The following is a 16,265-nucleotide window of genomic DNA, read 5'->3' as shown; positions in this document are numbered from 1 at the left end:
TGGTTGCCTCCTGCATGTTGAATTGAGCTTGCAAACCAGGCATATGCCCTTGACCAGAATCAAACCTGGGACCCGTGAGTCCCCAGCTGATGTTCTATCCACTGAGCCACACTGGTTAGGGCTCAAGCACCAGATTTTTTTTGAACCAATGTTTATAAGGATTAGGGGTAAATATCAGCACAAACATACACAGGCAAGGGAACTGACTCCCAACAAGAAGATGGTAGAGCCAAAACTGGTTTGGCTCAGTGGGTAGAGCATCGGTCTGCAGACTGAAAGGTCCCAGGTTTGATTCCGGTCAAGGGCATGTACCTTGGTTGCAGTTGCAACCCCAGTAGGGGGTGTGCAGGAGGCAGCTGATCCATGATTCTCTCTCGTCGATGTTTCTAACTCTCTATTCCTCTCTCTTCCTCTCTGTAAAATACCAATAAAATATATTTAAAAAAAAAAAAAAGTAGTCTAGTGACAACTCTATGGGTAACAGACACTTCAGGCTTCACAGTGCACAAATGTTTTTAATGGAGGTGGGCAGCAGGCTGTCCCATCGATTAATCAATCCGGGGGCCTGTCAGCATCAGGTGGAGAAGAAGCCACCGTCCGTCTTGCGGGAGTAGCCTCCGTTGGTGGCTGCAGAGTGAGGGGACACTGGAGAAAAGGGAGCGGGCTGTGAATTTCACTGGGAACCTGTAGCCACCCATCCACTTACGGGGGCTAGAGAGAAGGTTCTTATGACAGCCGGGGAACTGGCATATAGAAGACAGACAGGAAGTAGCTATAGGTCTTCCACTACCAGGTTTCTGCTGGAAATTTGCCCCCTAGACCTAAGGCTGAGTTAGAGGCTCGGAAAAATGGAATTCATTCCATAGTCAGCACGCATGTCCCCTGATGTGTCTGATATGTGACAACTTAATCACTGCTGTTACTAGACCCTCAGTCCCCCCCCCCCCCGCCCCCCGTGTTCCCTCCTAGCCCATCACCTCCATCCCTGAGTCCTGGTCCATTTAGAACATGTACTATCACTTACCTATGGAGCCCTGGATGCTGTAGATGGACTCCCGCTTAGGGCTGATCCACTGTCTGATGTCAGCTCGGGAAGTGATGGGCGGTGGCGGGGGAGGGGGTAAGTGTTCTCCAGGGGGTTGGATTTTGTTGATCCTAGAGGATGGGTGTGGGGAAGAACGGGGAGAAGGAAGCCCAGCAGGAGAAAGGTACGGAGGGAAAGAATTACATTCAACCTCCAAAATAAAGCAGCCAAAGGCCCTTTTTACATTCTGGAATGAACCGAAGATTTTGTTTGTTTATACAGATAAAAACAGGAAGTTCTCTGTTCATTTCAGATAATAAAAATACAGAAAAAAAAAAAACAAGTGTTGGTGAGGATGTGGAGAAAAGGGAAGGAACCCTTGTACACTGTTGGTAGGAATGTAGGCTGACACAGCCACTGCGGAAAGCGGTATGAGAGTTACCTCAAAAAGTTAAAAAGAGAACTGTCTTACCACCCGGCAGTTCCACTTCTGGGAATTTGTCTGAAGAAACCCAAAACACTAATTCGAAAGAATGCTCCCCTATCTTCACCGCAGCATTATTTACAATAGCCAAGATTTGGAAGCAGCCTGTGTCCATCAGAAGATGAATGGATAAAACAACTACGGTACATTCACAAAATAGAATAGTTCTCGGCCGTAAAAAGGAAGAAAAGTTTATATTTTTTGGACTGCATGGATGGATGGACCTGGAGGACATTATGCTAAGTGAAACAAGATAGAAAAAGGTAAGTACCTGTTGGCAGCTATTTCCCAGGTGGCCTTTATAAACCTTACTTAATGGATGGCATTACCCTTGGGATGGGGAGGCCCTGCCTCCACCACTTACCGGGGGATGTCCTTAGAGGTCTCCCTGTGGATCAGGGCCTCATTTATGTTCTTGAACGCCCCCGTGTGGTGGTTGTACAAAGCAGCTAAGCGGAAATCCAGATTATCCTTGGGGATAACCTACAGAGGAAGTTAAGCCCCCCAAGGTTAATGCACCACCTTTACTCTCTTCCCTGCCCTCCTCTAGTCAAGTTCTGTTGGGCTCTACTCTTCCCCATAGGCAGAGTGAATCCCTTTTGGGCCTGGAGCTACCAATTCCTTACACCAACTTGTACATGGTGACTCTTGTCAATAAGGAATTGTCTCTCAAGGAGTAGTGAGCTCTCCCTGTAGACATGGAAATCACTATACTGTCCCCAATTTGGGCTCACCGGGCCTTAACTTTGTTCATGGTTATATTCAATCTTTGTTTTAATCGGAGGAGTGAGAAGTCCAGGGAGAAAATGACTTGCTTCAGATAACTGACTAGAGCAGAACGCAGGCCTCTGACTTCCCAGAGCCCAGATAAATTGGTATTTAGTTTTCAATTTGGTAGGAACTTGGATTGAGGACAAAAGGAAAGATACTAAAGAAGTCAGGGACGGATTTCCTTTCAAAGAGGATAGTAATGAGTTCTAATTGGACGTAGAGAAATAGTATTTCAATAGCAGGTACCTCAGAGTCAAAAAAAAAAGTATTCCGCCTAATGGAGGTGATGGTGGGAACTGAGTTGAGCCGATTCCAGGGTCCCCGCTGCTGATCAAGGTGAGCTGGGTTCTTATGCGTCAGGATCTGCAAAAGGAAAACCGCCCAAGGAACTGGTTACCTGGATACAGGTCCCTGCTGCTATGGTAGCTTCAGTGACATCCACCCCTTCATCCTATTTGAATCTCAGAGCAACATCAGTCAAGAGAGGAGCAATATCGGGCAAAACGCCCCAGGTTTTTGATCCTCCTAAGTCTTCAATCTTAGAATTGACAGAAAAGAGTCTACCGAGCCAGACTCTTCAAGAGTCACATTTACTATCTTTACTTCTTCCTCCTCCCTCTCCCCATCCCCTTTTCAGCCTGGCCTCTGCCTCAAGCACCCCCTGAAACCACTCTTGCTGGTGATCAATGGTTTTTGAGGCTAGGTGGAGTAGATCCTTTCCAGACCTGATCTTATCTGACCTCTGCAGTTTCTGGCACCATGATGCTGACTCTGAAATGTTCTCTCAATCCTCTGTGGGTCCGGCTTCTCCGAATTTCCTCCTGTCTTGAACTGTTACTTCTCAGCTCTGTGCGGCATTCCCAGGGTGTTTCGTTTCTGCTCCCCTTACTCTCACATTTGCTGGATGAGCTCATTCCTCCTCGTGGCTCCAACCACCAGATGGGCACTGTGGTTTACAGATGTACATCTTCAACCCAGGACACTCAACCACACTTACATGTTCCACAGGCACCACAAAAGTGACGTCTACATGATTGATCTGAATCTCCCCAACCCAGCTTACCCTGGATGCTTCATTCAGTAAATGGTACCCATTAAGCCCTCAGGAACCCAGACTCATCCGCTCTCTCTGGCTCATATCCAGTCAGCCACAGAGTCCCATCAGTCCTGCCCTCTGCATCTCTCTTATCTGCACCTTATTGCCACCCCCTGCATCACTGCCTTAGGCCCATTATTCTTCCTCCTGGAGGTTGCTGCCTCTCTAGAGGCTCCTACCTCCTAGCTGATCCCTCCTGTCTCACTCCCACCCTGTCCAATCCACTGCAGTCCGTGCTTTCTGAAACACCATCCGCTGTGTCGCTCTAGTGCTTACAATCCTGAGGTGATTCCCAGAACCTCCAGGATGGAATCTTAGCTCAGTGGCATGGTGTACACAGCACACCCAGCCCCGGGAGATCCCTCTCCAGCTTCTGCTCTCTCCGCTCCTCCACCTCCTTGGCCCCAAACAGGTCACTCTTTCTCCCCTTTTCAGGGGTATGAGCACCTCACGCTTCCTTTGTCTTGCTGGTGACCAATGTCTGGCTCCTGTTTCTTTCTTCCCAACTCACATTTCACCTCCTCCCTCCCATGGCCCAGCTCACTCATATTTTGATGTCAAAACTCACCTGCTTCCCTTTTAGCTCCCAGAGCTCCTGACATACTCCGTATAACTCACAACACACATGCTACTATGCAAGCATAGTTTCTTTAGAGCGGGTGCTATCCCTAATACGTCTATATCTACAGCTGCTAATCTATAGCTCCTCAGTGTTTAGTGGTACCCGGCATAGAGTAAATAATAAATGATGAATAAACCCAAAGAAGCTCTCTGATTGTATTAGTAAGCCACAATGGCTATTGAATTCTCCTGAGTTTGCACCACTTCAAACATCGCGGCCACTTCTATTAGAAAGAGGGTCATACACACGTTCCAGTATCAACCAGGGAACAGGGATGGTGTGAAGACACATGACCCGGTGGCTTTCAGAGGGCTTCCTCCCCCTCCGTATTGCACAGCCTCTTAGAGGACCGTCTTCCCACAGATGCAAAGGGCGGGCGACCCCTGGGCCTGTTTCAGCCCCATTACACCAGTGTGCTTCCGGGAGAGCCCCTGGTTCCTCTGGTCTAGAGCTCTACCTCTCTTTGCTCAAAAGCACCCCTGAAACGTTAGCCGACCCGAACATGGGGGCATGGAGGCAGGCAGGAAACCGACTTGTCCGGGACCTCGGGTCCTCAGCAGGGTCCTTCAAGTACCCCCTCATGACAGAAAGAGTGCCAGCGGCCCCACGAGGCCTGCGCAAGAAGCCCCAGTACCTTAGGAGCCCCGGCTTCCCCCGGGAGGGAACCATCGTTGTTCAGCATAGGCTGCTGGAAAGGGTCTCGGGTGGGAGGCATGGTAAAATGAGAAGCTCCTGGGAGGAGCGGGAGGCCGGCGCAATCGCACACAACCCTGCACGCAGAGGCTCGCGGGTCCCAATTGTTTGGAAGGCCCACCTTCGGTTGCCAGGCAACTGCCCCACCATCTATGACAGGTGAATGCCTATCAAGAAAGGCGCCACCTGGCGGTCCAACGTGGGAGGGTCCTCGGGAGGGAGCTACTGGGAACACAGAGGCAAAGAGCCCCTGACCCTACCCCCCGGAGCCCTGGATTTGCCCTCCTGAACCTCAGGTGGAGAAACAGAGGCCTCCTGGCACGCAGGATGAATGCAAAAAGACCTCAGCTGGCAAACGGAATCCTGAAAGATGACCCAGAGATTCTCTTCTCCCTCGCATCTAACAAAAGGATTTTTCAAAGCAGCAAGAGAACGGGGATGTCCCAGAGACGGAAGAGCACACGTGTCGCGCTTGGAAAACTACCGCCTTAAGCAAACACTCTTTGCTTCAACCGGTTTAACTATTATGAGTCTCAAGGCTTCGCATCAAGCCGGCCGTGAAGGCCCAGACGGATGTGGAGGGATGGATGCGGAGCGGCTGGCTGCCTTTGCAGTAGGTGACACCTTCTGTCACTTCTAGAAGAGGGTCTCCTTCCTAGCGCTGTCCACTCGGAACGGGCTCAGTATTTGTCCTCAGCCACGTCTGCAGAATCAGAGATGCTCATGGTGCACGGAAGGGCAGAGGGAAACCTGAACTCGGTGGCGACGGCTGGGAGATGCTTCCGCCGCGTTCTTTACTCGCCCCTGGTCCCCGGCGCGCGCGCACTTCCACGCGGCGCGCGCCGGCTGCGACGGCTGCCATGGCGACCCGCAGGTGAGCGGCGGCGCATCGCGCGGTCCCTACCCGACACGCGCGGGGGAAAGAGAAGGCGGTTGACAAGGCGACGTGGGTAGGAGGAGACGAGGAAGGAGGGAGGAGGAAGGATGGGCAGCTTTGGCGTGGCGGCCCGGAGGTGACTGGAGTGAGCCCAGCCCCTCTCATCCTCCCCCTAGGATCCTCCCTCCCCTTTTATTCCGCCTCCTGCCAGCGGGAGCCGCAGCCGCAGCACCTGAGTCCCGGCCGCCGCCAGCTCAGGACGACGCTATGGCTGATGCGGGGCGCAGCCTCCATCCCTCTGCCGGGGGCAGGGGAAGAGCGGGGCGACGCACGCTCCGGCTCCTGCGGCTGCTGCTCTGGGTCGGGACCGCCTTCCAGGTGACCCAGGGAGGCGAACCGGAGCTCCACGCCTGCAAAGAGGTACTGTCATCCCGGACCCGACCCCACTTTGGTCAGAAACAGCTTGGACCCTGGTGGAGACCTTGGGGGCCTAGGCACAGTTTCAGAGGCCACGGAGTTTAGTTTTTTTTGGGTGAAGATGGGGGAGGAAGGAAGAGGAGCAGACCGGCTGATGGAGAGGCCAGCCCACTGGAGGGCTCACAGTCTGGGCAGGGAGCTGGGGAGAAAGGTCCACCATCTGGGACCTGGGCTCCTGGGCTCCGGACTCTGGATTACGGGGAGAGGACCTGAGTTGTTTTCTTCTGGGGTGAAATGACCTTAGAAGTGGTTGAGAATAAAAGATGATGTATGTACTGAGTGGCGACATAGAAAGTGGGCAAGGGGAGAAGAGGGGTGGGGAGGAAGTTAGGAAGGCCGCAGGTAAGGAGCGGATGGGAGTCCTTGGGCTTCTACCGTGGCCTCAGAGGGAGTGTGGAAAGCGGAGACATGCGAGCGAGCGGCACTCACAGGTCTCGTCCCCTCTCCCCGCTCCTATCCGGCACCCGGTCACCTTGCTGGCTGCTGGAGGCAGAGCCTCTTTGTAGCTTTGCTTCCCCCTGCACATGGCTTAGTGCACCTGGCTGCACATGGCCCGAATGTGGCCAGACTGAGTTCTGTGACATCTCACTTTCCTCTAATCTCCACTGTCCTTCTCCGACTCGCCTGACAGGTCATGCGTCAAGGTGCTTCCAAAATGTTGTCAACCTATTTCAGACAATAAGTAGTGAATGCCTTTCTGCCAAAGGTGCCTTTTGAATATTCGTTTGGAGAGGTGCAAAAAAATGTTAAGGAGTAACCAAACCCAGTCGTTTCTATAATATTGAAACAACAATATTTGGTTGTGCTCTGAGTAACTTTTTTTTTTTTTTTTAACCATATGGCAGAGGCAGCAACAAATATTTACAAGAACTGCATTGGGAAAGTCGTCCCTTAATTTCTGAGAAATGTGAAAGACTTCATAATATATCTATGCAAAAATAATCCAAGATGTCACCCTTGGCTAAGGTTCTGAGAAGTTGAAATGTTGTTGTTGTTGTTGTTCCACTTATTTATGCATTTATTGGTTGCATCTTGTATATGCTCTGAGCGGGGATCAAACCTTGGCGTATCAGGAAGAGAAGTTGAAACATTTTTTTAAAAGTTATCAGTATGAATTGGTTAGCAACCACAACCCCACCACCTATGGAAATATAGTATTTATGATGTTCTAACTATAGACAGTCTACACAACATAACAGATCGTGAAGAAATAAGGAGGGAGAGAGGAGAGCATTTCTGTGTGAGTACAGATGAATATGACACAAGTGAGTGGGATTTTTGAAAATGTTTATCAATCCCAAGGACTTCCAGCCTGGGCCATCCCATGTCCACCCAGCCACCTTCTCTCCTGTTTAAGATACAGCGGGGTGATTTTGTCCGTGACTGTGGCTTACTGGCCTTGGTGGCTTACGGTCTTGAACCAGCTAAGTTAAACAGTTCCAACAAGCCCACTTGCCTAAGAATCCAACATGGGAGTCTCCTGAGTGGAAGGTAAGAATCTTACAGTTCAACTGCCACTGCTTGTTGAGATCCTTGCCAACTGTGCAAATTGCAGACATTTAAGAGGTTTAACATTTTGTATCATTCTGGTTTGGAGGCAGGGACGAATACTGATGCTTGAGAACTCTCACTGGGGTTACACATTTGGCCTTTAGTCCTTTTGAATGATTGACATTTGTCTAAGCGTAAGATCTTGCCACAGAAAGCGAGCTTAGGGCAAAGTTGTGGGACTCAATATTTCAGCGCTCCAGCCCCTGCCTGTGACTTCCCACCCAGGTTTTGGATCTGCAGAATGGGTGTTTCAGTAACACCCACCTCAGAAAGGATTGCTTTGAGGATTGAAAGGAAAACGTAAATAAAGCACACATTGGAGTTACCGAACCCCCTTTCCCAGTCAGCTGCTTTACAGTTCAATCCCCACTCAGGCCGGAGTGAAAGTGGCTCAGGGCTCAGGCTCATTAGTCACGGGAGTCGGCAGGTCCTGTTTGCACTCCCTGAGCAAACAGTGGCGGCAGAACACCCTCAACTCCAAAATAAGGAAGCGGATAAACTCATTAGCCTAACAGTCCTCGTTTGGCAATACGAACTGACCCAACTAGTTTCGGGGCTTCCAACCCAGAATGGTGAAAAACCAATGCAGGGTAGACCAGCCCTTCTCTGTGCTGAATCTGCGTGTGAATTTTGAGAATCTGTGTTGGGACTCCTCTCAGGCCAAGGCTGACCCTAATGATAACAGTGCTGCTCCAGCCTTGTTTCTGAAACCTGAGGCATCGCTCTGGATCTTGTCAGGGAACAGAGAGGTTTGGCTGGCGGCCCACGTGCTTTTCTTACCTTCAACAGGAAAGTTCTAGATTTCTAACCCTGAGCTGGGGCTTGGCATACCTTCCACAGTTTTCCATTCATCAGGGCCACCAGTGGAGCTAAACATCCTGAATGGAGTTTGTCTTCATGAGTCATTTCTTTAGTCCTGTGTTGCCCAGGCTAAGTGCTGATTGAGAGCTCAAGGGCCGACCATTCCCTATAGTGCTATGAACCCAAATCAAATGCCAGAAGCAGAACATGGCTTTTAACAGATCTGCCTGGTCCTGAGGCTCCAGTGCTAACTGTCCCCAAATGGCCTTCCCAGTCTACACGGAAAAGCCCGGAGGTCTGAGGAATCCGGCAGACGTAGATTGGAATAAAATTGGTTGAGTGATCCCACTTAGTAAGGATGCTAGGTGAGCAAGTAAATCAACTTCTGACAGCCTAAGATTACCAATCTGTAAAATGGGGATGGTAATACCCATCTCAGAGGCTGTTGTGAGGATTAAATTAGATAACACATGTTAAGTGCCTAGCACATAGTCTTGACATGCCATAGGTGCATAAGAAATAATGGTAGGAAGAAAAGATAAATAAGCAAATAATGACATGCAAGTGACGAGATAAGGTTAACTGATGGCAAACAATGCAGGAGTGGCACGATAGAGGTTGATAGGAAAAGAAGACTTATTTAAGCAGCTGGTACTTGACCTGGAATAATCTGGAATTTCAAAGGGTAGAGATGGAGGAAAGATGCTTTCTAGACAGAAGGAGGAACCTGAGGAAAGGTCCACAGGTAGGAAATGCACTGAGTGGCCAGATTATTGTGATCTCTGAACACATAATAATATGGCCACTCAGTGTATATCCTATATAATAAATGGCTAATATGCAAATTGTCCCCTTAACCAGGAGTTCGACCAACAGGCAGGCCGGCCAACCACCCATGTCCCCTCCCCCTGGTCAGGCTGGCCGGACTCCACCCATGCATGAATTCATGCATTGGGCCAGATTATTATGCGTTCAGAGATCATAATAATCTGGCCACTCAGTGTATACAAGAGCCTGAGAACTGCAAGAATACCAGGTGGCTGGAATGTGGAGTGGGTAGGGGGTCCACCAGAAATCAAGGTTGGAGGGTCAGAACGAAGTGGAGAGTCCTGCTGAGAGTGGGTTAGCATGAGCACGAAGTAAACACGGCTGAGGCAGGCCGGAGGCTGAGAGCAGACTCCTCGGGAACCATCAAGGTTGGATGTTTAAGACATCCTGCCATATTTGGTGAAGAGAGAAAATTAAAAATCTCCAATTGTCATGAAGAACTTACTCCAATTGGCAAGATGGGATGTTTTTGTTTACTACCAACAGGGCTAAAGAAGAACAGCTTCTTGAGTTCTGAAGGCATTTAAGGAGGCATTTTGTCTATTCTCTTGGTTCAATGTATAAGAGTATAATAAAACTCTGATAATTATCTGACTTTACTTAAAAAAATTTTTTTAAATAACCAAAGTGACAGCTTTCATTTGCAGAAAAATTGGAAAATATAGGTAAATAAAAAGAAGATAGTAAAAATCACCTATAATCTTATCTAGAAATTTTTTTTAAAAAATGAATTATCATAGACTTTTTTTTTTTTAAGAGAGAGAGATGGGGAGAGAAACATTGATCGGTTGCCTCCTATATGTACCCTCATTGGGGATGGAACCTAAAACCTAGGTTTGTACCCTGACTGGGAATCAAACCCACAACCTTTTGGTGCTTGGGACAACACTCCAACTAACTGAGCCACCTGGACAGGGCCACTCTATCATTTTTTTTTTTAATTATTTTTTTTTCTATCATTTTTATGGTTATATTTGTGAGAGAAAAACAGAATAGTGGTACAGTGTGGGATCTGGATAAAACTAGTTCAGTTCAATTTCTAGCTCTTCCACTCGGTTACTATGACCTTGGGAAATTTATTTAATCTCCTCCTGCCACAGTTTCTTCATTATTAAAATGGGTATATTAATAGAGTTCACTTATGATTATACTATAACCATTAAATGAATTAACACATGTATATTGCTTAGAATAGTTCCTGGTGCGTGGTAAATACTCAGTAAATGTTGGCTGTTAGAATTCAATTTTTAGTAGGAGTATAATTTACATGATCTTACAGTGGTAAAAAATTAAAAATTTAATGGTGGTAAAAAGTTGGTTGAATTGGAAAGGAACAAAGAGTAGATGGTGAAAGATATTTGGAGGAAAAGGTTGGTGGAATTTGCTAAAGAGACGAAGGAGATGAAGGAGACATCAAGAGTCCTGAATTGTGCTGTTCGGGTGTGGTTGCCCTCAGCCACCTGTGGCTGCTAGCACTTGAAACGTGGCTAGTGCAGCTGAGGACATGGTAATGGCTCTCAGGGAAATGCCCTCTGGGCCATCTAACCCCATATCCAGACTTGGTGGATTCAGTTACCTTTCATTTATTTATTTTTTAATGTTTTTATTGATGTCAGAGAGGAAGGGCAATGGAGAGAGAGACAGAAACATCAATGATGAGAGAGAATAATTGATCAGCTGCCTCCTACATGCCCCACATTGGGGATCGACCCTGCAACCCAGGTATGAGACCTGACTTGGAATTGAAACATGACCTGGTTCATGAGTTGATGCTCAACCACTGAGCCATACTGGCTGGGCTTCAGTTACCTTTTAGAGTTTCCATTTACAGTCAGGATGGATCCTAAAATGAGGGACTTTATGCTGCCTAGACACTGGAGGAACTAACTTCTGAGAAAGGGACATTACCAGAGACTGTCTAACCCTATGGAATTTAGATAATTTCTGCCAATATAGATCTTGTTCCTATTCTGATTGTCCAATAGCAGAGGTCTTCCTTGCCTGTGTACTCCTTACTTTAAAGAAGATTGTTAGCTACAGAATCTTGCATTCTTAATTAAGTAGATGTGGCCTCTCTGCCCCAAAATAAACTTTCAATAAAAAAAGGTAATCTGCATCAGCTAGCGTTTGCTGAGTAACAAACCACCACAAGACTTGGTGGCTCAAAACAACTATTTTTAGCCCACAATTCTGTAGGTCAAAGGGGTGGTTCTTCGGGTCTGGGGCAGCTTGGCTGATCTGTGCTGGGCCGCCTTATGTGACTGTGGTCAGCTAGTAGGTCGACTACAAATGACGTAATCCAGCATGGCCTTGCTCACATGTGTGATAGCTGGCTGGGGTCCCTGGGTTCTCTTCCAGGTGGCTCCTCATTCTGCATCAGCTTAGACTCATTTAGCCCCAATGGGAAAGCTCTTTTCAATACTCTGCTTGTATCATGTTTGCTAATGTCCTATTGGTCAAAGTAAGTCACATGGTCATGCCATGAAATAGACTCCATTTCTTGATGGGAGGGCCTGCAGTCACATTTAAAGGGGCTAGTCACAGATAGGGATGGGAAGACTTTGTTGCCATTTTTACAGTATACCCCTGTGAAAAGCAGAATTGATACAAATACGGATTTACAGTTATAAACTTGGCTAAGTGCTGTGACAGAAAAAGTAAAAGATCTGATGAGAGATGATTATAATGAGAACTAATTTACAGTGTATCACAATACTAGTTTCAGCATATTGCTGGAAAGAGAACAGCTTAGAATTTTGCATCACTATCTGCTGGTATAGATCATTGCTTCAGGAATACAGCAAGAAAATGGAGCCCAGTATAGAAATATCATGCTCAAGGCAAAGCATACAAAGTATTGATTTTGGAATGGGACTGACCTACAGATTGCTACATTTTGACCTATTGAATACTATTTTTAAATGGGTTTTTTGTTTTTGTTTTTATAACAATGATAGATTCTCATTTTAAAAACAAAAAATATATATGAAAAAAAAAAATACCCGACAAAACTTACTAAAATTTCATAACTGGTTAAAATCACTGTAAATATTTTGCTACATCTTCCTATACTTACAGACTTTCTGTTATTATATATGTATATGTATAGATACAACCACATAATTTTCCATAAATGGGATCATATTACATGTGTTTCATATTTTTTTCATTCTGTAACATGCAGAGGACACCTCTACCTGTTAATAAATACAGGTCTCCTCCATCATTTTCAAGGCTGCACAGGGTTTTGTAGCATGTATGTAAATTATTTAACCAACCAATTCAGATAGCTTCTAAGTTTCATTAGTAGACACATACTGAAATGAATGCCTTTACACATATCCTTATAAACACCTGCTCAATTGTCATTCTGTTAACTCCTTAAGTTATGTTCCTAGAAAGGGCAATTTCTTGATCAAATATAAAGTATATTATCCATATTATCCAATTTCTTCTTTGCACCAATCGCACCAATTTTACTTCCCCTTAACTTTGGTTCTCTCCCCCCACCCCACTGCCCTTATGCTTATGCTTATGCTTTCACCTTTTCTTATGCTATCAGTCCTTTCAAATCTTAAGTCAGTAAGTAATGCTCACGCATGCGTGCACATACACACACACAATTCTTGCTTGGTCCATAGCTGAAGAACTCCACCTGTTTCAAGAAGGACCCCAACTAAAGCTCCCAAGAGACCTCAGAGCATTTCTGGAAGCTATTCCTACAGTAAACAACATTAAATAATCCTTATACATTACTCTTTTTTTAATCTATATTTTTATTGATTTCAGAGGGGAAGGGAGAGGGAGAGAGAGAAACATCAATGATGAGAGAGGACCACACGCTCCACAATGGGATTGAGCCTGCAACCCGAGTATGTGCCCCGACCAGGAATTGAACCATGACCTCCTGGCCCAGAGTTTGATGCTCAATAACTGAGCCACACCAGCTGGGTCCTATCCATCATTCTTGTTCTAAATCCTTATTAGCTGCTTCCCCCTCCTCCTAGCCAGGATGAAACTCTCCACTCTTCGCCCATGCTATGCCCACAAAATCAAAGTATAGCAGACAAGTTATGAGGAGTTCCTTTAAATTAATTTTAATTATTCAGATCGGGATTGGAGGAGTTGAATTTTAAGCCAGATTATAAATATGAACTAGAGGCAAAAGAAAAACAAAACAAAAAAACTAGGAGGCATTAAGTAGCTTCTTTTAAAACTTCTTAAAGCATGTTATTTCTCACTGTCGCTTTCTACCGGGTGCCGTGCTCATGCATACATCTGCAGCATTCTCCTTCTATGGTGTGTCTCTCTCAGGATAGTACCTTGCGTACCACAGGTGACTAGCATGCCCGGGAACTGGCAGTGCGCAACCTCTACAGCTTACAGCGGTCCCTGTGTATGCTAGGGTTGCCTTGATCAGATTTGTATCCCCTCACCACATACCCAGGCAATGCTTTTAGCTGAATTACTTTGACGTAAAGTGGGCAACATCTCAAAGTGTTATGGTGGGGGTGGGGTGGGCATAGAGTCGGAATAGAGAGAGACCCACGTGGAGAAATAAGCAGGGGCCAGGGGGTGAAGGGCCTTCCTTGTAAACTTTGCAGGGAGGCCGGTGCTGGCTCTGAGGGCACCAGCGGGGCAGTGGTACGTTCTGCTTGCAGCGCAGCTGGGTCATTCTGGCTGCAGCCTGGAGAGAGGCTTGGAGGAGAGGAGGTAGCAAAGGCAGGGAGTCTGTCCGCCAGGTTCATGGTCTCCATCACGAGCACCTAGTCTAGCACATCAAAACGCTAGCTGTCCTTGGAGAGTGTTGCATAGGCCAGGACCTAGTTGATCTGTTTGTTTCATGTATGATTAAAAAGCTCGGGTGGAAAACTTTAATGGAACATTTTGATCTCATTAAAACAAAACAAGAGAAGTACATTTCTGAAATATAATATCATAAAGCTGTGCCTCGTGGACAGCTGTGTGTGCCATCTCTCACCTATCAGAAAGGCATTGGGATTTATAAAGGGACCTTTTGTTTCCTAGCGACAAAGCCATTTCGAGCCTCGGGATATTTACAAGCTGCACTGAAAAGCCCTCTGCCCCTGACGGACTGGCCAGCTCCTGGTGTCACCAATGTCAGCGGCCAGCCTGTTTCGGAGAGATTAGCTCTGGGGGAGTTGCTAGGGGAGAGGAAGAGGGGAAAGGACAGATGTTGTTTCATATGCATGAGAAGACGCACCAGAGAGGAGGGTGAGTCAGGGCAGGCAGTAAACAACAGGGGGACTGGGGAGGGTCTCACTGCCGCTGTCACCATGGCTGTTAGGCCAGAGAGTCACCAGGCTCCCTCATCCCAGCCCTGTTGCCAGAGAGAGGAGAGAAGGCCTCGGCATCCACCGTGAGCCGTCCCAGGGCAGGGTCCTAGCAGTAGCTGGATGCTATTTTTTTAAACCAGTTTACAAAGCTTTCCTGAACATGATCTCCTCTTGTCCCAAAAGGTTGATATCAGTTAGTTGTTTTTTTGGGGTAATCTATCTAATCTTCTTAGCAGAGTGTTAGCATCCCCATTTTATGGGCGAGGGAACCAAGCATGGGGAGATTGAATAACTAGTCCATGATCGCGCAGTTTTGGGGTGGCAGGACAGAGGAGAGCCCAGATCTTTGCTCTAATCCAGAGCCCCTGGCATAGCTCCAGAGCTGCTCTAGACTGGTGCCCCGCCATGCAGTCACTCACAACTCCTTACTGATATCTGCTAGGTGTCAGGCAGTGCTCTGGGCTCTTGGGCTGCCGCAGTGAAGAAAAACAAAGCTCCTGTTCTCACGGAGCTTACCTCCGGTCAGAAATCAGTGACACACGTAATGAGTAACTGCGTGCTAACGTGTGTCGTAGGTGGTAAGCGCTATGGAAAAAAGTCATTGAGGATGTCGGGGTCACTGGGACAGAGGGGAGCAGATTCCAGTTTTAAACTGGGAGGTTGTGCAGTAGGGATCCTACAGGAAGGGTTGTGAGGGTTGAAGGGGAAAATACTGGGGGGGGGGGGGGGGCACAGATGGTCACATGTGCTCACAAATGGCTGTGATCATTAGCCTGTCAGGGTCTTCCAGGAGCCCCCAGGCCAAGGCTGAGCCCCAGAGGGACAGGCAGCTCAAGTTACCGACAGGCTGGCCCAGAGCATGGTGACACGGATGGCCTCAGCTGGGTGCTGAGACCCAGACTCTGCTTTGTGTTACGGGTCCACGTCCAAACCAGAGGGGCAGGCCTTGTCGGGCTGACCAAGCACCGTCCCTGCTGTTTTTGATCAAAATGGGAGCTGGAAACCCAGAGTAGATTAGCAAATGTTGAAAAAAAGGGTGATGTGAGGCCGGGCTCCCCGACACTCCTTCAGACCAGGAGCCCTGGGCTCCTGGCACGGTGTTGCTAGGCAACCCCCAGACTGAGGACCATCAGCAGGGGCGCGCCTGCTTGAGGTCTGTTTGCTTTGGTTGTGCTGGGTCTGGTGCCTGCTCCGGGGAGAGGCAGTGTTGCTTATGGGTAAAGCAAATGATTGGTGAGGTGAAGGCCAAAGGCATCCTTCACCCTGAGTCTGCCTCAGCGCCTACAATGCCACTTTAGAGCGATTTGTTCTTAAGACTGCGGTGTTCAACTTTGTGCCTGTGAAACTTTTGGTTTAAACAAAAAACAATGTTGCTCCATTAAAAGAGGGGGGAATCCTCACCTTCCTCACCACCCATGGAAGGGATTAACTTTCTAAACTTCAGGCCTCAGAAGCACAATTTGATAATCCTTGCATTAAAGTATTCCAGGCCCCTGTTAAAAAGTGAACAGCCTTACCCTAACCAGTTTGGCTCAGTGGATAGAGTGTCGGCCTGCGGACTGAAGGGTCCCAGGTTTGGTTCCGGTCAAGGGCATGTACCTTGGTTGAGGGCACATCCCTAGTGGGAGGTGTGCTGGAGACAGCTGATGGATGTTTCTCTCTCATTGATGTTTCTAACTCTCTATCCCTCTCCCTTCCTCTCTGTAAAAAATCAATACTATATATATATATATATATATATATA

General features: G+C 47.5%; 2 protein-coding genes across 8 annotated transcripts in view; one reads left to right on the top strand and one right to left on the bottom strand.

The window, feature by feature from the left end:
• Window positions 1-463: 463 nt before the first annotated feature.
• CFAP276 (cilia and flagella associated protein 276) lies at window positions 464-5,203 on the bottom strand. 2 transcript variants are annotated; one of them, XM_084866952.1, is made up of 5 exons: window positions 5,034-5,203; window positions 2,526-2,642; window positions 1,873-1,991; window positions 1,025-1,155; window positions 464-645 (listed from the first exon to the last, which is right to left on the bottom strand). In XM_084866952.1, exons 1-5 carry the CDS (start codon window positions 5,088-5,090, stop codon window positions 575-577), a joined length of 495 nt encoding a protein of 164 aa, XP_084723078.1. In that variant the 5' UTR covers window positions 5,091-5,203; the 3' UTR covers window positions 464-574. The 2 variants fall into 2 exon arrangements, with proteins under 2 accessions (XP_084723078.1, XP_084723077.1); XM_084866951.1 differs by lacking the exon at window positions 5,034-5,203 and adding an exon at window positions 4,632-4,813.
• A 438-nt stretch (window positions 5,204-5,641) lies between these two features.
• Window positions 5,642-16,265, top strand: part of ELAPOR1 (endosome-lysosome associated apoptosis and autophagy regulator 1) — a 42,972-nt gene continuing 32,348 nt past the window's right edge. For 4 of the 6 annotated variants that reach the window (XM_084866946.1, XM_084866947.1, XM_084866945.1 and 1 more), the window contains exon 1: window positions 5,744-5,987. In XM_084866946.1, the coding sequence (XP_084723072.1) occupies window positions 5,835-5,987 (153 nt within the window). In that variant the 5' untranslated portion in view covers window positions 5,744-5,834. Of the gene's footprint in view, window positions 5,988-14,443; window positions 14,460-16,265 lie in introns of those variants that run through there. The other 2 variants (XM_084866949.1, XM_084866948.1) reach the window with 2 other exon arrangements.

This window comes from Pipistrellus hanaki, assembly GCF_964339955.1.
Source record: "Pipistrellus hanaki genome assembly, chromosome: 18".
Classification (NCBI taxonomy): Eukaryota; Metazoa; Chordata; class Mammalia; order Chiroptera; family Vespertilionidae; genus Pipistrellus; species Pipistrellus hanaki.
The sequence above is the reverse complement of the archived record's forward strand: the minus strand, read 5'-3'. Positions and strand labels throughout refer to the sequence as shown.

What these genes read in the sequence shown, in the direction of transcription:
- CFAP276 (XM_084866951.1), bottom strand. Translation starts at nt 4,712, where the DNA reads ATGCCTCCCACCCGAGACCCTTTCCAGCAGCCTATGCTGAACAACGAT. An exon ending in GGGAAGCCGGGGCTCCTAAG is followed by an intron (nt 2,643 to 4,631) that starts GTACTGGGGCTT and finishes TTCCTTTTGCAG; the next exon opens with ATCCTGACGCATAAGAACCC. An exon ending in CAGCATCCAGGGCTCCATAG is followed by an intron (nt 646 to 1,024) that starts GTAAGTGATAGT and finishes CCTTTTCTCCAG; the next exon opens with TGTCCCCTCACTCTGCAGCC.